At 37.8% G+C, this 21,795-nt stretch overlaps 1 protein-coding gene across 1 annotated transcript; it reads left to right on the top strand.

The window, feature by feature from the left end:
* The first annotated feature begins 1,447 nt into the window (after positions 1-1,447).
* Positions 1,448-21,398, top strand: ASB14 (ankyrin repeat and SOCS box containing 14). The gene is made up of 9 exons (XM_037041300.1): positions 1,448-1,593; positions 4,443-4,496; positions 4,954-5,087; positions 5,184-5,342; positions 7,744-7,989; positions 16,906-17,077; positions 17,965-18,508; positions 20,108-20,261; positions 20,978-21,398. The coding sequence occupies exons 1-9, from the start codon at positions 1,463-1,465 to the stop codon at positions 21,154-21,156; spliced, it is 1,773 nt and encodes a 590-aa protein (XP_036897195.1). The 5' UTR covers positions 1,448-1,462; the 3' UTR covers positions 21,157-21,398.
* The last annotated feature ends 397 nt before the right edge of the window (positions 21,399-21,795 follow it).

Genomic DNA, 21,795 nt, shown 5'->3' with positions numbered 1-21,795 from the left:
GTCTAAAATACATAAATAAATATTAAATAAGGAAAATATTACAACAATTCCAAAACTCAACCCCTTATGTTATACTTTAAAACATCAGTTCCATTTCTCAAAATATCCCTATGACAAGGAAGGGAACCTCAAAGCAGTGAACTGGACATACAAAGGCAGTAAGATGGCTGGAAGTTGATCCTACACACCTGAGGTGATTTTCATATTTCATTATAAATGCCAAGTGGTCTTGTTATTTTTGATAGTTAATATTCTTATTTACTATGCATTCATAATATTAGTGTACATTAACAGCTTAAAATATTGCAGTTAAAATTATAGTCAAAATTTTATTATCTTGTGTGGAGTTAATTCCCCCCTTTGGAGTCCCAGGATACTTTAGGTTGCAGCTCTGTAATCCAAAGAAAGTGTAGGTACAGCTATCCAGCGAATCACAATTGTTGATTTTCACTTTCAAAATTTTGATCTGAGCAAAATGTTTGGCCTCTCTTAAGTGGAAAACTGATTCTGGTTTGCAGTGGCTATGTTCATGAGTCTTAAGAGAATGAATTCACTTCACATGGATAAACCCCTGAAATAAAAGTATTTTATTTTGTCCCTGAAATAAAATGTTTAATTCTTTAAATTTGATAAATGTGGCGGTGAAGAAAAGAGATCGTGTTTCCAAACAGAGCTAAACCACATGTAAAAAAAATGAGAATGTGCCAGAGTGTCTTATGATCAAGTATTTATAGAAAAGCTATTAATGGAATCGTCAGTACTGGGGAGTGGAGATCCTAAATATAAATGAAAATTCCAACGTGCTAATCTTCAACAACAAAAACTTCAGTGCTGTCCTAAAGGTGATAACAAAAGGTAAAAAGTCTTTGGTATGTAATCAGATTTATTCTATGCTGAAATGGAAATTTTTTAAAAATACAATTGAGCTGTTTCCTACCAAAATACATTGCTTTTTTACTATCATTCTTCCTATTTTATTGTATTGTGAGAGTACATGTATTCCTCTGACATGTTTATTTTTAATATTTGCTAACTAAATAATATTTTTTTCTAGCATAACATTAACTGTGTGTAGGAAAGATGTTTTAGGGGTGAGTGCTACAATTACTGAGAAAAACTCATGAGCCAAGTCTAAAATAGATCAATATGATCTATTTCCAAAGTTACAATGGTACTGACCTAGGTTTCATATGAAAGGATGTTTTTCCTGAATAAACTTTAAGTAAATGGTTACTCATGGAAATTTCTAATTTATGTTGAATCTGGGACAGTTCAGAAAACTTTTAAGCTCATAAAAAATGTTTAAATGAATATCTTGTTTTCTAAATTTTGCATTATCTTTATCAGTCCTATCAATTTTGTAGTTTTCTGAATTCCACTTATAATTTTAAGCAGTTGAGAATCTGTTTTTACAACTAGAAAAATATTTTTAATTCATTCTGACTTTAGAGTAAATCTGTAGATGTTTCACATGGACAATTACACCAGTGACGAAGACATAGATGATGACTTTGATACTCAGTTCATCATTCATCAGAGTTTACAGGATGTTCACAAGCCAAGAACTACACAGCAGGCACCTGAGGATGAGAGGTAATGGTATCTCATTGGCAATGCAGTATAAGTAGTCAGCAGATGAGACTTGTCATCATCCTGACCCTAGTTTTCTGACCCCAAAACAGGAGAGAGGGTCAGAATTAAGGAGCTGCCCATATATATAAAATATCTACAAGACTTGATGCTTCACAAGACAGAAAAAAAATTGGAAATAATTCACAATTTAATTGGGCAGTAAAGAAAACAGTTGAAGGAGTTTATCAGCAAGTCAGGGTGAGGAGATGCAGACTGAAAATCAGAAAGAAGAAATACATGAGAACATGAGAGGCTAGAGAACTCAAGAATGTTGTCTTTGGGGAGCCAAGGAAATGCATAAATACAACTAAGACACATAGGAAGTTATCTTCAACTTTAGTGGGGTGGGTGGATTTAAGTCCAGTCTTTAATCTGCTCAAAACAAAAGGAAGAATTATATAAACTTAAACCCAGAAGAAACTAACTAACTTCTTCTGAAGAGTGTGGATTCAAAGTTCTGCAATGACTACACAGAAAGAATCCCGTGGGTCCCACAATGTTGTTAGGAAATTGCCTTGGGGACAGGCTGTCCACAGCCAAATCCACCTTGTCAATGTTCTCTGGCTGATCAGCAACCTCAGCTCTCTAGGAGTTATTCTTGTTTTTCAGGAGTGATGAACCCTGTTTGCTGTGGTAGTGACCTGTGTATATGTAACCTTACATGGCAATAGAGCAGTGATTTTCAACCTGTGTACTGCAAGAATTTTTATAACGTGTAATACCTTACTACTTAGTCAGGGGCACTGACCTCTTTTCCTTAGATTGTCATGCAATAGCCATTCAGTATGAATGCCCTGTCTTGAGCCATACGTATATAGGTCATATAATGGAGTTGCGTCTTATTGGTCATGTCACGTAATAAGGTTGTGTCTGATTGGTTAACTCTTGGTGACAGAAGTCCTGATATACAAGACTAGCCAACGGATTTCAGTAAAAAGTCACTTTGGAACAAAAGGGGTAGATAATCACTATTATTATTTTTTATAAATCAAAATTATACCTATTTTTTCAGATTGGCAAAAATATAACATATTTTATATGCTATATGTTATATTTGTTATATTAAGTTTTTAACATATAAAATATGTTATTTTTGCCACAGAATTTTAGTAATTAAGTTTATTACTAATAAACTTATTAGCAGTTTTGAGATGAAAAGGTTGAAAATCACTGCAATTGAGAATTAAGGCTCCAAATAGAATTAAGGTTGCTATTCAACTGAATTTAAAATAAAGAGATTATGCCTGGCTGGGTACTTGGTTAGAGCATTGTCCCCAAATGCCAAGGCTGTAGGTTTGATCCCCAGTCAGGGCACATATAAGAATCAACCAATGAATGCATAAAAAAAGTAAAACAACAAATCAATGTGTCTGTTTCTGTCTCTCTCTCTAAAGTTAATTTAAAAAAATTATAAATAGATGATCCTAGATTATCCAGGTGGGCTCAGTGTACAATAAATAATAACAAGGGCTTTTTTAAAAATCTTCACCTGAGGATATGTTTATTAAGTTTAGAGAGAGAGGAAGGGAGGCTGGGAGAAATATTGATTAGAGAGAGAAACATCGATCGGTTGCCTCCTACAGCCTAGGTATTTGCCCTGACCAGAAATCAAAGCCACAATCGTTTAGTGGCTGAAACAATGCTCCAACCAACTGAGCCACTGGCCAGGGCCATCACAAGGGTCTTTAGAAATGGAAGAGGAAAGCAGAAGAGAGAGAACCTGAGAGATAGCAGGGTGAAAGGATATTGCCCAACAATGGTACCTTTGAAGGTGGAGGAAGGTGTCCATGACCCAAGACATGTGGGAGACCTCTAGAAACTGTGACACAGAAGCAGATTCTCCCCTGGGGCCCACCCACGCCTTGATTTTATCCCAGTGAAACCCATTTCATATTTCTGAACTGCACAACTGTAATAAATTTGTGTTATTTTAGACCAGTAAGTGTGTGGTAATTTCTTAAAGCAGCCATAAAAAACTAATCCAATACTAAATCTCTAAGTGTAATTTCAAAGGTTTAAGAGAGTTTTACTGACCAAATTATAAGTAGAACACATTGTCTGAGGGAATTTATTCTCTTCAAGCTGGGTTCATTGAGTAATCAAAGAAAATGGGAAGGTGATGATCTTTATTTTGTAGATTTAAAAATAATACAATATTCACAAGTGACTTTTAAAACTTCATTTTTTTGTATTTTAAATTTTTATTTATTAAATTTTAGAAAGAGAGGAAGCAAGAGAAGGAGAGAGAGAGAAACATCAATTTGTTGTTCTACTTATTAATACATTCATTGGTTGATTCTTGTATGTGCCCTGACTAGGGATTTAACCCACAACCTTGGAATATTGGACTAATGCTCTAAACCAACTGAGCTACCCAGCTGGGCCTAAAACTTTATTTTTAAATATTTTAATAAACGTAGTACTTTAAAAACTGCTAATAGTGTTTTCTGAGCACAAATTCTGGTCATTAAATTTTATCATGTGATAATGTAACATTTCAGTCCTAGGCAGGTTTGATTCAGTTCAGAAAAGATTGATTAAGGGCTTGCTGTGATTCAGGCTCGGACACAGTTCTTGCCCTAACAAGGAAAGACAGACATGGGAGAGGACTCTCCACAGAGCATACACATTAAGGGTAACTCTACATTTTATATGTATTTCTATTAAGCCTCAGTCATTGTCTCATGTAAGAGTTCATCCCTGGTTAACTACCATTGCCTTTACGCATTCCTTTTGTTTTTTTTCCTTTTGTCAAATATCTTAGTCTTTTCCTAAATTTTGGAATTACATATGTTTTTTTTCCCATGCAGCTTCCATTCCTTTTTGAGCACTGACTGTAAGAAGATAGTTGAAACAATAGAGGCAGTTAAGTACTCTCTCTATTCTAATCCCTTCAACTTGAGGTAAGAGGTAATGAGACAACTGGCAGCATTTCCCTCCAAGGTCAGGAAGCCTAGAAGCAGTTTCTCCCAGACGATGAACACTCTGGGCTCCACAACTGATTGCCAAATCTGGTGTGGCCTTTCCTGGGAGGAAATACTTCAGTACAATTTAGCAAAGAGCTCCTGGGCTTCTTGGTGGACAGAGGTATTTTTGTGTATGTGACAAGATAATGGGTAGTCACAGGCCCTGGTGGTATGGAATGCTAGATGAAGGGCCTTACGACTTGTTCGTCCTATGCCATTTAAATCTGCCTTTCAGAAAAAGTGGTGATAGAATTCTGTTGCCTTATGTACTGACCTTGATGATAGAATTCAGGAACAGCCCAGGCTGCCTTGTATGTGTGCCAAATGTGAATCTGTTCTCATTTGACTTGCTAATAGGTGAGGAAGATGCATTGTCACACTTGACCAAGTACCATTCTGCTTTTGATGAAGCAGATGAGATAGGCTGGCTTCCTCTGCATAAGGCTGCAGTGCAACTAAATAAGAACATTTTGGAAATAACCCTCAAAGGTAAGCACCCTTTATAACTCTTCTGATGCTTCTGAGAAATAAGTGTAAAACGTATCTTTATATCTTAATCTGTGTGGTCCAACGAATTTATTTCAGCTTCAAAAACCAGTGTGTGGGAGCAAACCACCCACAATGGTGAAACACCACTTTTTTTGGCTGTCAGCAATTACGTCTTAGAAAATGCCAGTTTTCTTCTTCTCAGTGGCTGCAATCCAAATGCCAAGAATCTTGAAGGCAATTCTCCTCTTATCACAGGTAATTAACACCTTGTCTCTGGAGAAGAATCTGGGCCCTGGTTCTCTTCCTTTGAAACCTGCCTGAAGCCCACATGTTTCAAAGGCAGCTTTTTGTGCATAGCTGCACCGCTGTCACTTTATCCCAACTGGCCAGACATAGGTACTTGACCTGATGCAAAATCTCTGCCCAGTTAGGAACTGATCATTTTGCCTGGTGCCTCAATTGATCCAGTTAATTCTGGTGCAAGAAATACATGAAGGGAGCAAAGCAGAAAGAGGCAGTCAATGGTCGGATAAAGATGGCAGATTGAATACAAATGCCTAATTTTGTTCCCTCCTGAATGTTCACTTAAATTATAGTTAAGTAATTGTTTTAAAGGGTTAAGATACAAAGGAATGAGAACAATAGGAGAGGAGACAGTAGCATGATTTTTTTTAATTTTTAAAGACTTTATTTTTAGAGAGAGGGGAAGGGATGGAGAAAGACAGGGAAGAAACATCAATCAGTTGCCTCTGGAACATGCCCCTTCCAGGAGCCAAACCCGCAACCCAGGCATCTTCCCTGACTGGCAATCAAACTGGTGACCCTTTGATTTGCAGGAAAATGCCCAACCAAGTCACACCAGTCAGGGCTGACAACATTTCTTAAAACCTGGAGAACAGATGGATGAATAGTGACAAGAAAGCCAAATCTTAAATTGGTAGTGGGAAAAGCCAAACAACAACACAATTCTATCAAAAGGCCTGAAAAACATTGGCAATCGTTACCTCATGGAACCTAAGTGAAGGACAGACAGCTACAATAGGAGGATTGGCTGAAAACTATTAAGACACAAGTAGTTTGATCTCTAGATCACTTCTCCCAATTCACCCTGCTGGGACAGACTCCTCACCGACCCCAGCAAAATTCTGTAGGTTTATTCTCCAGGTAGTTTAAACCGAGGTTTTATGCACTGGGGGATATTAGGCAATGGTGGGAGTACTGAGATGAAAACACTGGGGGAATTAAGCAAATATAGGCTGAGACCTTCCAACCCTCCTCCTCTACCAGGATTCTATCAGCTGCAGCCAAAAGTTTATGCTCTGAGAGGAGCCTTCTCTGGAGAATTTGATCAGCCCAAAAGGAAAGAAATAAAGTTGAAATGGTGAAATTGGGGGTTCCCCCACAAATGGCCCAGGCATATCAAGCTATAGTTAAGACCACAGTCTACAAGTCCCACCCAATACTTAGAATTTCCAATCAGCTTTTGAGTCCTCAACTCTTAACCATGAGCAGATAGCCAAGGACTATCTGAGGAAAGTCTTCAAGAAATAGATATAAGCAATTTCTGGAAAGGGATGATTTAGGGCCAATAAAACATAGGGAAAATTATAATTTCCTCAGAGAAATTAGTGAAAATTAATGAAATAACAGATACTACCCAAAAATCACAGAATAAAACAACAAAACAAAAGCACTCTTAAAAATTAAAAAATATGATAGCAGAAATAAAAACTCAAAACAAATGCTGGGAGATAGAATTTAGGAAAACTTCCAGAAGATAAGAAATGGAACACAGGAAATAAAAAGAAATAAAACTAGAAGGATGACTCAATAGGAGCAACATGAATAATAGAAATGCTAGAAAGAGAACAAGCAAGATGGAGACAGTATAGCATCAGTGAAGTAAGCCAAGAAAATTATTTCCTAAAATAAAGGACATGTGTTTCCAGAATGAAAGGGCACACTAAGTACTGGATTAAAGGGCACACTAAGTACTGAATTAAAAATGACCCAACATCCTTGGCACTCCATATTTCTAGTCTTAGAGCGATTAGAGTACTTTTTATGGCATAATATACAATATAAATGATTGTGAGCAGAATGCATATGGATTCAGCATCTGGCACCTAGCAAGAGTCCTCAGTCAATGCCAATAATTAGCGAATGGGTAGGGAGATGAATAAATTAAGGTGTTTTAGAATCTTGAAGGGTTAAAGATTAACAGCATAAATGCAGAAAAACCAGTTAGAGAATTTTGGTTTACAAAATGCAAACATAAAAGTAATTTCTTAATTATAGCTTTTTTTGTTTTTCTTCTTTTAAAGTAGCTATAAGCACTTCTAGGACCATATATTGAGTACCTAAGTTCCAATTCTCTTGAAACTTCAAAATGATAAATAAAAATTTTATGTTTATGTTTTTCAGCCACAGAAGCCACTGATAGACAATGAATAATTGGTCGAGGCTTACAGAAAAATAGCCTATTGATATAAAACACTGTTAATATTATTTGACATACACCTCATTTTACAATGTTTCCTAATACAAAATGCAGGCACATGGGGGTAGGTAGGAAGAGCTCTTTAAGAAGCCTGAGGGGCACTCCGGCCTTCATTTCCTGTTGAACATAATGCCTGCCTCCCTTCTAATTTCCTAGCTGTTCTACAAGACTCCTACGACATGGCCACCTTGCTGATCAGCCATGGGGCGGATGTCAATCTGAGGTGTGCCAATGAGAGGACAGCTCTCCATGAAGCAGCCAAACTGGGCAGACAGAACATGGTGAAGCTAATGCTGGTGTCTGGGGCACACCCTGACCCACAGAGCTCCTATGGATTCACTCCTCTTGCTCTTGCTGCCCAAAGTGGGCACACTGAAATTATGGAAATGTTGCTTCAGAAAGGCAAGGTTTTATTTTTCTTTCTTTCTTTCTTTTAAAATTGTTGTTCAAGTACAGTTTTCTGCCCTTTCCCCTCCCCCTCCCCACTATCCCAGCCCTCCCTACCTCCCTCCCCTGTTCCCACCCTCCCCTTGTTATTGTCCATGTGTCCTTTATAATTGTTCTTGCAAACCCTTCACCCTTTTCCCCTATAATCCCCTCCCTTCTCTGGTCACTGTCAGCCTGTTATCAATTTCAATATCTTTGGTTATATTTTGCTTCCTTGTTCATTTTGTTGATTAGGTTCTGTTAAAGGTGAAATCATATGGTATTTGTCTTTCATCGTCTGGCTTATTTCACTTAGCATAATGCTCCCCAGTTCCATTCATGCTGTTGCAAAGGGTAGGATCTCCTTCTTTCTTTTTGCTGCATAGAATTTCACTGCATATATGTACCATGATTTTTTGATCCATTCATTTACTGACAGGCACTTAGGTTGCTTCCAGCACTTGGCTATTGTAAATTGTGCTGCTATGAACATTGAGGTGCATAGGTTCTTTTGGATTGGTGTTCAGGGTTCTTAGGATATAATCCCAGCAGTGGAATTGCTGGGTCAAAAGGCAGGCCCATTTTTAGTTATTTGAGGAAATTCCATACTGTTTTCCATAGTAGTTGCACCAGTCTGCAATCCCACCAACAGTCCGCTATGGTTCCCTTTTCTCCACAACCTCTCCAAAACTTGTTGTTTGTTGCTTTATGATGGCCATTCTCAATGGTGTGAGGTGGTATCTCATTGTGGTTTTAATTTGCGTCTGATAGCTAATGATACTGAGCATCTTTTCATATGTCTCTGGACCCTGTATGTCCTCCTTGGAGAAGTGTCTGTTCAAGTCCTTTGCCCATTTTTTAATAGGGTTGCTTGTCTTCTTACAGTGGAGTTGTGTGAGTTCTTTATATATTTTGGAGATCAAACCCTTGTCTGAGGTATCATTGGCAAATATGTTTTCCCATATGGTTGGTTCTCTTGATTTTAATGCTGTTTTCTTTAGCTGTGCAGAAGCTTTTTATTTTGATAAGATCCCATTTGTTTGTTCTTTTCTTTATGTCCCTTAGTCTAGGGGACATATCAGTGAAAATATTACTGCATAGAATATCTGAGATTTTCCTGCCTATGTTCTCCTCTAGGATTTTAATGGTGCCACAACTTATATTTTAGTCTTTTATCCACCTTGAATTTATTTTTGTGTATGGTGTAAGTTGGTGCTCAAGTCTCATTTTTTTGCGTGTAACTGTCCAGTTCTCCCAACACCATTTGTTGAAGAGGCTATTTTTACTCCATTTTCTGTTGCTTCCCCCTTTGTCAAATATTAATTGACTGTAGAGACTTGCATCTATTTCTGGGCTCTCTGTTCTGTTCCATTGGTCCATGTGTCTGTTTTTATGCCAGTACCAGGCTGTTTTGATTACAGTGGCCTTGTAATACAGTTTGGTATCAGGTATTGTGATACCTTCTACTTTGCTCTTTTTTTCTCAAAATTGCTGCAGCTAGTCAGGATCACTTATGGTTCCATATAAATTTTTGAAGTATTTGTTCAATATCTGTGAAATATGCCATTGGTACTTTAATAGGTATTGCATTGAATCTATAAATTACTTTGGGTAGTGTGGACATTTTGATGATGTTAGTTCTTCTGATCCATGAACACAGTATATGTTTCCATTTGTTTGTGTCTTCCTTATTTTCTTTCTTCAGTGTTGTGTAGTTTTCTGTGTACAGGTCTTTTACCTCCTTGGTTAGGTTTATTCCTAGGTATTTTAGTTTTCTTGTTGCTATATCAAATGGGGATTTTTTCCCCTGATTTCTGCTTCTGGTATTTCATTGTTGGTATACAAAAATGCCTTTGATTTCTATATATTGACTTTGTATCCCACTGTTTTGCCAAAATCATTTATTAGGTCGAGCAGTTTTTTGGCATAGTCTATAGGATTTTCTGTGTATTTTCTATCATGTCATTTGCAAACAATGACAGTTTTGTTTTCTCTTTTCCAATTTAGATGCCTTGTCTGATTGCTATGGCTAGGACTGCCAGTACTATGTTGAATAGAAGTGGTGAAAGTGGACAACCTTGTCTTGTTCCTGGTCTTGGAAAAATTTTAGTTTTTGCCCATTGAGTATGATGTTGGCTGTAGGTCGCTCATATATGGCCTTTATTATGTGGAGGGAATACTCCCTTTATTCCCACTTTGTTGAGTTTTTTTTATCATAAATGGGTGTTGTACCTTTTCAAATGCTTTTCTGCATCTTTTGATATGATCATATAATTTTGGTCATTGCTTTATGCAATGTATTACATTTATTGATTTGCGACTATTGTACCATCCTTGCATCCTTGGGATGAATCCCACTTGATCATGGTGTATGATCTTTTATATGTATTGCTGGATGCTATTTGCCAATATTTTGTTCATGATTTTAGCATCTATGTTCATCAGTGATATTGGCCTGAAGTTTTCTTTCTTTGTTGTATCTCTATCTGGTTTTGAGATTAGGATGATGCTGGCTTCATAAAAAGAGTTTGGGAGTCTTCCATCATTTTGGATTTTATGGAATAGTCTGTGAAGGATAGGGGTTAGCTCTTCCTTAAATGCTTTGTAAAATTCTCCTGTGAAACCATCCAATCCAGGGCTTTTGTGTGCTGGGACTTTTTTCATTATTGCTTCAACTTCATCAGCTGTTACTGGTCTGTTCAGGGTTTCTGCAGCTTCTTCATTCAGTTTTGGAAAATTAAATTTTTTTCTAGAAATTTGTCAATTTCACCTAAGTTTTCAAATTTCTTGGCATACAGTTCTTTGTAGTAATTTCTTACAATCCTTTGTATTTCTGTGGGCTCCTCTTTCATTTCAGATTATGTTTATTTGCATCCTTTCTCTTTTTTTCTTGATGAGTCTGTCCAAAGGCTTGTCAGTTTTGCTTATCTTTTAAAAAAACAGGTCCTGGATTTATTGACCTTAGAATTGTGCTTTTAGTCTCTATGTTGTTTAATTTTGCTCTGGTCTTGGTTATCTCCTTCCTTCTACTTGCTCTAGGCTGTCTTTAGTGTTGTTCTTCGAGTTCTTGTAGGTGTAGGGTTAGGTTGTTTATTTGAAATGTTTCTTTTTTTTTTTTTTTTTAGGTAGACCTGTATCACTATGAACTTCTGTCTCAGGACTACCTTTGCTGTGTCCCATAAGTGTTGCATTGTTGTGAGTTCATCATCATTTGTTTCCAGAAACTTTCTGTTTGCTTTCTTGATCCCATTCTTGACCCATTCTTTGTTTAATATGAATGCTGTTCAATCTCCATGAGTTTGAGTGTTTTTGAGTTTTTTCCTTGAGGTTGGTTTCCAGTTTCAGTCCCTTGTGGTCAGAGAAAGTGCTTGATATGATTTCAATTTTCTTGAATTTGTTGTGGCTTGTTTTGTGTCCTATTATGTGGTGTATCTTTGAAAATGTTCCATGTGCATTTGAAAAGAATGTGTATTTAGCTTCTTTGGGATGAAAGGCTCTGTATCAGTTAAGTTCATTTTCTTTTTCTTTCTTTCTTTTTTTTTTTTTTTTGATAATCAAAGAGCAAGTTCAGTTGCTCACATCTTATTCTATTTTTAAAATGTTTTATTGTTTTCTCTTATTTTTATTCAAGTACAGTTGTCTCCATTTCCTCCTGACTATTCCCCTTAACCCCAGACATCCCTACCTCCCACCCTTGATCCTACCTGCTCTTTGGCTTTGTCCATGTGTCCTTTATATATATTCCTTGACCACTCTTCCCTGTTTTTCCTCCATTATTCCTTCCCAGCTCCCCTCTGGTTACTGTCAGTTTGTTCTTAATTTCACTTTCTCTGGTTCTATTTTGCTTGCTTGTTTGTCTATACAGTCATCACTTTACCAAAGGTTAATGCGACTCAGAGGTTCTCTTCATGAAACCCTTCAAAATAATAGAAGTTAACATTTTACTTAAGCCCCATATACATTTTGAAAAAGTATATGTTAATATTGGCTACTGAAAAGCCTAAAATAGTCAGAGGTTGGATATTTCTTATTTGGTGTGAAGTACTTTCTCTGAATACTAGAGTGCATTTCAGGTTTCTCTCACTTAATGTCCACCAACAATGCTGAGAAGATCGTTGTTTTAACTTTTTTCATGTCTTCCTTTTCTTGATTCATCAAAAGAAAGAACCCATGCCATCTCCTACATGTTGTCTCTGCTTAAGCTAAGTCATGAGGCAGTCTAATCTTGTTGTCAGGTGACTTTTGTTGTTAGGAAGTTCTTCCTGATTTCTTTACTTTGGGTCCCAGTTCTCCCTTTTAGTAACAACCCAAATTGAGAGAAGGATAATGCAACATATTCGTTAAATACTTTCTAAGCACTTTCGAAGTATTAGGGTACCTGTGTTGTCACATGTAATCTTCTAAAGCCCTGATGAGGTAGGCATTTATTATCCTCATTTTACACTTGAGGGAAGAGAGGGTCAGGGACAAACCATTTGCAGAACTCCCTTCAGTCATGTCCTCCCCTGCCAGCAATGCTACAGCGGAGGCTATTTGAGATCCTGGGTTAACTGGCAGAGGCCTATGCTCAGAGGACTTGGACATTTATTGTCTTTGAGGAGACCCCATCAATGACAGTTAGATGAAGCAAAATAGAATCTAAAGCTTTCTTTTCCTCAAAGAAGCAATTTTTTACCAACACTTAATAAAGTGCCAATATTAGAATTATCTCCTTTATTCTCCTCCCTTCTGTTTGTGTCCAGAATCCTTATTTCTTTCTTCTATAATCCATGGTCCTGGTCTCCAATATTCTAGACTGCAGGAAATCCTATATTTAAGAAAAACCTATAGCTTTTTAGACTTATCTAAATCTTTCCTATCATATAGGGAGGCTAGTTTCCAATACACAGCCCTAAAACATTTTAAGCTGTTTTAAATGAGCAATATCAGGGATGAAAGTCATTAGGTAGAATAATAAAAGTAAACATTGGATCCTTTATCTACACAAAAAGTAATCTTTTCTATAGATTGTTGATTAACATATAAAGAAAGAGGAGCACCAACAGATGTTAAATCCTTAACCCTTCAAAAAAATGAGCATTGGTTGACCTGAGATCAGTGAGTGAGCATTTCCCTTAAGTGACCCCTTATGAAGTAATTCGCATGAAGTGAATGGCTAGTAAATGACAGAACCAAGATTTGAAGCCACATTTGTCTCATTCCAAATCACATTACTTTGCCACCCTGCATTGCTCGAGTGGGCAACATGGCATCAGAGAAACGGGCCCTGGGTGTGGCCCACCTGCACACAATTCCTGACTACCTTGCTCCCTAGCTGTGATTCTCCGGGGAGGTTACTTTACTTCAGTGACCTCAGTTTCTTTATCTTTATTTAAAGTATATATTATAATAAATTTAAAATATATTTTATTGATTATGCTACTAAAGTCCCATTTCCTCCCCTTTATTCCCCTTCCCCCTGCATACCCCTTCCCACCAATATTCCCCCTCTTTAGTTCATGTCCATGGGTCATACATACAAGTTCTTTTGTGTCTACATTTCCTATACTATTTTTAACCTCCCCCTGTCTATTTTCTACCTACCATTTATGCTACTTATTCCCTGTACCTTTTCCCTCACTCTCCCCCACTGATAACCCCCATATGATCTCCGTTTCTGTGATTCTGTTCCTGTTCTAGTCATTTGCTTAGTTTGTTTTTGTTTTTGTTTTTAGCTTCAATTGTTAATGCCTGTGAGTTTGTTGTCATTTTACAAATGTTCATATTTTTTATCTTCTTTTTCTTAGATGAGTTTCTTTGACATTTCATAGAATAAGGGCTTAGTGATGATGAACTCCTTGAACTTAACCTTATCTGGGAAGCACTTTATCTGCCCTTCCATTCTAAATGAAAGTTTAGCTGGATAGAGCAATCTTGGGTGTAGGTTCTTGCCTTTCATGACTTGGAATACTTCTTTCCAGCCCCTTCTTGCCTGTAAGGTCTCTTTTGAAAAATCAGCTGCTAGTCTAATGGGAACTCCTTTGTAGGTGACTGACTTCTTTTCTCATGCAGCTTTTAAGATTCTGTCCTTATCTTTAATCTTGGGTAACAGAATTATTATGTACCTTGGTGTGTTCCTTCTTGGGTCCAATTTCTTTGGGACTCTCTGAGCTTCCTGGACTTCCTGGAAGTCTATTTCCTTTGCCAGATTGGGGAAGTTCTCCTATATTATTTGTTCAAATAACTTTTCCACTTCTTGCTCTTCCGCTTTTCCTTCTGGTACCCCTAAAATTTGGATGTTGGAACATTTAAAGATGTTTTGGAGGTTCCTAAGCCTTTCCTCATTTTTTTGAATTCTGTTTCTTCGTTCTGTTCTGGTAGAATGTGTCTTTTTTCCTTCTTCTCCAAACTATTGATGTGAGTCCCAGTTTCCTTCCCATCACTGTTGGTTCTCTGTTCATTTTCCTTTATTTCACTTTTCATAGCCTTCATTTTTTCCTCTAATTTGCCACCATATTTGACCAATTCTGTGAGCATCCTGATTACCAGTGTTTTGAACTGTGCATCTCATAGGTTGGCTATCTCTTCATTGCTTAGTTGTATTTTTCTGGAACTTTGAATTGTTCTTTCATTTGGACCTTTTTTTTTTGTCTTGGCACATCTGCTATATAGTAAGGGGTGGAATCTTGGATGTTCACGGGGACGGGGGCCAACCCACATTACTGTGTTGTGACACTATATGTGAGGGGGGTCCAAGAGGAAACAATGCCTCTTGCTCTGCTCTCTGCTGGTTTTCAGTCACTTCCCCAACTACTGACAATCAAATTGGTCCCTTCTGGTGCTGATTCCTGGTTGGGTGGTTTTGTGTACATTCTAGGACCCTGTTGGGTCTCTCCAATGTACTCTCCTATGAAGCTGGGAGTTTCTCCCACTGCCACCTCAACCCCCACAGGTGTTTTCAATTAGAGGATTTGAGGCTTTCTTCCCCACTACTGGAACCCTAGGTTGTGCAGTCTGTCCCGTTCCCCAGTTGTTACTCCTGGTTTATCTGCACACAAATGTGGGGCTGCCCTGTCCGCCAGCTGCCACCTAACCTGGTCCTCCAGCTGCTGCTTTGCCCTGAGTCTTCTCTACCCAGCTGCCCATCTCTGCCCCTCCTACCAGTCTGAATAAATGTTTCTTCTTTAACTCCTTGGTTGTTGGACCTCCATACAGTTCAATTTTCTGTCAGTTCTGGCTGTTGTTTGTATTTAAATTTGTTGTCCTTCTTTTGGTTGTGCGATGAGGCACAATGTGTCTGACTATGTCTCCATCTTGGCCAGAAGTCTAGTTTCTTTATCTTTAAAATGAAGATATTAGCATCCACTTCTTAGGGTTTTGTAAAGTTAAGAAATTATTATGCATATAAAGAAACAATTACATAGTAAAACTCATTACATGGAAGCTTATTAGACACTTATTTTTATTTTTATTTAATTGATTTTAGAGAAAGAGAAGGGGGGAGGCAAAAGGGGGAGGGAGAAAGATTGATTTGTGGTTCCACTTACTTATGCATTCATTGGTTGATTTTTGTATGTGTCCTAACCAGGGACTGAATCAACAGCCTTGGTGTGTTGGGAAGATGCTCTAACCAACTGACCTCTAACCAACCAACCAAATGTCCAGCCAGGGCTAGACATTTCTTAATGCATTCTAGGAATAAGGTCCTTGGACAGCCACTGTATTCTGATGACTGTGGAGTCTGTGCTAAATTAAAGTCACTACACCTTTTTTATACGAGCTGTGAACGTACCCGGAATGCTCTCCTTTTCTATTTTCCCTTCAAATGTCACTCTTTCTTTAAAGCCCATTTTACTGAGAGGTCTTCCAAAGCTGACCCTCAACACCTTTTGCCTTCCTTCAGCCCCTAGTTTCCCTCTCAACCCTAGCCCTGAGATCTTCTGGAGACATTTTGCCTGTACCTATACAGACATACCTTGTTTTATTCCACTTCACTTTATTGTGTTTCACAGATATGTTTTTTTACAAATTGAAGGCAAGATCTTCCACCAGCAAAAATATTACAGTTCACTTTATTTCAATACCCACTGTATTGTGGTGGCCTGGAATCAAAGCCACAGTATCTCTGAGATATGCTTGTACTCTTTTGCTACCCACACCACTCACAGGACACTTCCCATACTATGTGCTACAATTTATCCTTTTAACTATCAGTAGTCTCCAACATCAACTTAAAACAATTATTGTCTCTTACTGTGACTAGCTCCCTAAGAACAAGTTAATACAGAAAGATGCCCTTTTCCACCCTAGAAAAGTGGCCCAGTTCGTTGGAGTTTCATCCAGATACACCAAGGTTATGGGACTGATCCCTGGCCAGGGCACATACAAGAAGCAACCAATAAATGGGTAAACAAGTAGAACACATTGATCTCTCTCTCTCTCTCTCTCCCCACTCCCTACCCTCTGCACCTTCCCCAAGATCAACTGAAATAATTAATGCCATTTTCCATCATACCACCCATAGATGGCATGGTGATATAGTTCAAGAGAATCATTAGTACCATGCTATATACAAGTGTGTTATGAATTCAGTGGGCTTTTGTAAGTTGCTCTAGAAAGAAAACAACTTTTAATAAAATTATTCCTCTTAAAATTTTCAAGTTTCAAATAAATAGCATAAAATTACTCTGAAAGCCAACCTACTTATAATTTATAGATTACACCACTTTTCCCTCCCCAACTAGATTATAAGCTGTCTATGCAGGAGGTAACATTTATTTCTTTGATTCTTAGTGCTTTGCTAAAGTTGCTGTCCAACATTTGCTTTTTGGTGGTGGTGATATATTTTTAAGAATGCTGAAGTAATAACAGTGGGAAAGTCTTTTAGGATAACAAGATTCTTTCTCCTCTTAGGAGCTAATGCTCTTGGTCAGGCCTCCGATTCTTCTTCCATCTTACTTGAAGCTGCTAGTGGAGGAAATCCAGACTCTGTGATTCTCTTGCTACAGTATGGAGCTGATGCCAATGTCCCTAAGAATTCAGGCCACCTCCCCATTCATGTGGCAGCTGACAGAGGCCACTTGTTGTAAGTTCCATTACATTGTTGCAAATAACAGAAATAAGAACTAGCTACTTTTTTTGGAGCAGCTCTGGGAACTTTATATTCTTCATCTCTGACCTAACAACTCCAATACCTCTTTTAATTTTTTATTTATTAATTTAAGAGACAGAGAAAAAAGAGAAAGAGAGGGGGAGAGGGAAAGAGAAATACTGATTTGTTGCTCCACTCATGCGTGTATTCAATGGTTGATTCTTGTATGTGCTCTGACCCAGGATTGAACCCGCAACCTTGGCATATTGGGATATCACTCTAACCAACTGAGCACCTGGCTGGGACTCCAATATCCATTTTATTATTTTATTTTTATTTATTTCTCTTTAGAGGGGAAGGAAAGGAGAGAGGGAGAGCAATTTTCAATGTATGGTTGCCTCTCGTGTGTCCCCCACTGGGAACTGGCCTGCAACCCAGGCATGTGCCCTGACTGAGAATCAAACTGCGATCCTCTGGTTCTCAGGCCTGCACTCAATCCACTGAGGTACACCAGCCAGGGCTCCAATACCCATTTTAAAGATAAACTCTTGACCAGCTAGAAAGTGATAAAGTCAGGTGTATTCTGTAGCTACTGAAGAGACATAAAACTATTTTATTGTCAGGTCCTTAGGCAATATGAGGGGCCACAAGTCTCACTGACCAGGCCAGTTCTGACTTTATAATCTAGACAGTAGTTTCATGTAGTTTTACTTGGTATCTGAGGTTTTGGATTCAAGAACTGTGTTTTTTGGTTAGGGGTTCTCAATACCACCTAATATTAATACCATCTAGTGCTAGTATAAAACAAATTATCATCATAAATGTGATAATGCTGCATATTAAAAAACAAATTTTAAATACACTTTGAAATTTTTTTTCAGGGCTCTGAAGATTTTGGTTCCAGTTACGGATTTTGCTGCCATTAAGCGGAGTGGCATCAGTCCGGTCCACTGTGCCGCAGCAGGAGCACACCCTGAGTGCCTGGAACTTCTCATCCAGGCTGGGTTTGATGTAAATTTCATGCTGGATCAGAGAATTCGCAAACACTATGATGACCATAGGAAGTCAGCTCTGTATTTTGCGGTATCGAACGGTGACCTCTCTTCAGTTAAGCTGCTTTTGGGTGCCGGAGCCCTGCCTAACCAAGACCCAGTTAACTGCCTCCAGATAGCTTTAAGGATGGGCAACTATGAGCTGATAAGTCTGCTGCTGCGGCATGGGGCCAATGTAAATTACTTCTGCAGGGTCAACCCATTACATTTCCCATCAGCACTGCAATACACACTGAAAGATGAAGTCATGCTCAGGATGCTGTTGAATTATGGATATGACACAGAGCGATGCTTTGACTGTCCTCATGGAGACAAAGTTCATCATTGCTATACTTTTGAGGGCTGGACATCTACAGTTATCAAAGATACTATGGTAAGTCCATAGTATTGGCTGTATCACCTTATACAGTCATTATCTGTGACCCTGAACTACAGCAATAGGTAAGACTACATTTATTCTCTCCAGAAGCTCACTGTTGGATTTAATATATGATAAACACAATAGTAGAAAGATGTAAAAGGTACAGAAACAGTTCAGGAAAAACCAGTAATTTACCCATGGAGTTTCACACATGAAACAACATCTGAGCAGTGTTTTCTAGAATGAATGCAGTCTTGTATACATTATGCTTTTTCTTTGAGTAAGTGTTATCTAACTAAAATGCTTCTGGGTTCACAACACCTGTACTCCTAGGTTTTTTGACTCTTAGCTCTAACATTTGATTAAATGGTTTTTAGTCACCTTTTTGATGAAAAAAGGAATTGCAATAAAGAACTGCAATAGTTGACCACTCTCTCAGACATTTTTCCCTTGGCCTTCAGCACACCGGTCTACTTAATTGTGGACTTGCACTTGCTCCAGCTTCAGCTCTTCCCACTTTTCACGATAGCCGCACCCTTCAGGTCTCATTCAGCATTACTTCTTCAGACAGACCTGTATATAAGGTAGCTCCCTTCCCTAATCACTCTCTTATAAAACTGTTCATTTCTTTTATAGCACTTACTACTAAAATTCTTTAAAAACAACTGATTGTGTCTCCCCCACAAATATATGATGAATGTAAGCTCCTGTTCACCACTTTCCTCAATGTATAGATCTGGGCTTAGAACACAGTAGATGCAGTAGAGGTACTTGAATTTATATGAACGTGAAAATAAAAATAAACTGAGTGGAGAAAGTACTTTGAATGAATTCTGAAAAATGAAAGGCAAAATATTATAATGTTGTATGAGTTATTTTTAAGTTATAATTAATGTAGGATTTGGCATTTAGGCACATATCTTGTATTATTTCCTGACTTTTCATATTGTTTTACTTGACTTCTTACCTGAAAATCTTCTGTAAGACCAGGTAAGCTAAAGACAAAAGTGATCATATCCCTCAAGTTACAGAATGGGAATAGGTTATAAATAATAGAAAACCCCAAATAAGAGCAGCTTTAATAAGATGGCTCGTTCCCCTCTCAAATAAATGAGGCCAGAAGTAAACAGCCTTCTAATTAAACAGCAGCTCCATGATTCACACAAGAACCCTGCATTCACATTCCAGCCACACTGAAGGCAGGCGGAGGAAGCAGCACACACCTTGCTCTTCTTTAAGGGCATTCTGGGGTTCTCACACTTCCACTTACACCTCATTGGCTGGGACTCAGGTGGCCACATCTAGGAGCAAGTGAAGCTAGAAAGGCAGTCTTTATGCCAGCCAGCCACGTGGTCAACCAATACTATAGTAGGGTGACAGATACTATATAAGTCTTTCACATCTTAGTTACATCTTACAGAGTTCTGAAAGCATAGTAGTATTTTTTCCAAATGTTAGAGCTACAAATAGATATTCTTGCTCAACACCTCGGTTTATAACTGAGAAACTTGAGACCTTGGATTCTGACTCTGACTTTAATGCTCTTCTGATTACTATGCTAAACCATACTTAGTTTTAATTTACTTTCATAGTTCTGATTTTCTTCTCCAGTTCTGTGAAGTGATAACTTTGTCGTGGCTGCAACATCTCTCTGGAAAGGTCGTTCGAGTAATGCTTGATTACGTTGATCAAGTTCGGATCTGTGCAAAGTTGAAAGCTGTGCTCCAAAAACAGGGGCTCTGGTCAGAAATCCATAGTATCTTGAGTGAGTGTCTTTCTTATAGAAGATTCTGAACAAAAATACTAATTGTATTCTAATTTTTTTTGTAGTAGATCATTCTCATTAAAAACTTGACCTAAAGAAACCAAGAAAAATACTATTCCTAGCCAAAAACATGTTCATTTACAATTATACTTAATGTGTACTTATTACCATTTCCCAATAAATTGTTAGGTAGCTACTTATTATATGGGCAGGTAATATTTTCTACTAATCCTATGGAACAGTGTAGACATAGGAATTAAATGCTAAAAGGCAATAAAGGCAGAGATCTAAGATCTAAGCCTGTAGGAATCAAGTGACCCTCAAACCAAATTCTTTCCAGAACATCAAGTCAAAGAATTTTTCATTTAATTTCCTCCTGAGTAGTGATCTTTAGTTTTTAGTCTGACCCTGAGGGACAGGATTGGGTGGATGTGGTGGGGGTTAATACACGCAGATTTAGGAACTTCAGGTCTCAAAGGCTGGATTCACAATTGATGCCAGTCTTTAACTTGACATGACTATGAAACAATGTTTATAAGGGTTGAATGGGAAATAAAGAGCTGTTTCCCTATTAACTTTTCTGTTTAAGTCACAGCAAATGAGAACCTTGGTGGCTCAAGCATAACAAAATAATTTGCTAAGCCCTAAAATTAGTAAAAAAAAAATCAATTTTTACCTTTTAGATAGATAATAGGCAACTGTTTCTTTCATTTTAGCAAACCCTCGCTCCCTAAAACACTTGTGCCGCCTAAAGATCCGGAAGTGTATGGGACGTTTGCATTTGCGTTGCCCCGTCTTCATGTCATTTCTTCCGTTACCCAATCGTCTAAAAGCGTATGTCCTTTACCAAGAATATGACCTTTATGGACAAGGACTTCTTACAGGAACGTGGTAATCAAACCATTCTGGTTGAAAAGGTATAGTTCTTTTTCTTAAAACTTGTCTTGTTATATATGACTCCCACTTCTCACTTTACCTACCAACTAAAATCTCAATTTAATCTGCATTCTTGAAAGAGTTGCTCTGAACTAGCCTTTCAATATATAAATGGCTAGCATTTGAAAGGCAGTTTAAAAAGATCAACCATAAGTTTCAATTAACTGAAATACTTAAGTGTATGAATCCACATTTCTACATGCTCAAGATAATAGATGCCACCTCTGATAATGCAAGATAATTCTGAAGTAATCCTTTTATAGAGAAGTGTATATCGAAAATGTGTTAGTGACTGCACAGAATAAATATGAACTCAAGCACATGACCTTGAAGTTAGCTGTTTGTATGCAGAAGTCCTGAGTCAAGCTTAGCATCTGTTTCCTTGTAAAGTCCAGTACTGAGGTGGGGTAATATAATTGTAATAGAACTTTCAATTGTAATTTCATCATTAACAAGAAATATGCATCTCTTCTTTCCACAAAACCATGGTTAAGGTTTATCATTTATTGGTTAACGTGACCGCCAGTATAGAAATTACAAGTGTTTTCAAATAGATGATGGCTTATAATTTCTATATTATACTGGATGTATAGGAGGG

The sequence above is a fragment of the Sturnira hondurensis genome, unplaced genomic scaffold, assembly GCF_014824575.4.
Source record: "Sturnira hondurensis isolate 20B ecotype Veracruz unplaced genomic scaffold, ASM1482457v3 Scaffold0002840, whole genome shotgun sequence".
NCBI classification, from domain to species: domain Eukaryota; kingdom Metazoa; phylum Chordata; class Mammalia; order Chiroptera; family Phyllostomidae; genus Sturnira; species Sturnira hondurensis.
The sequence above is the reverse complement of the archived record's forward strand: the minus strand, read 5'-3'. Positions and strand labels throughout refer to the sequence as shown.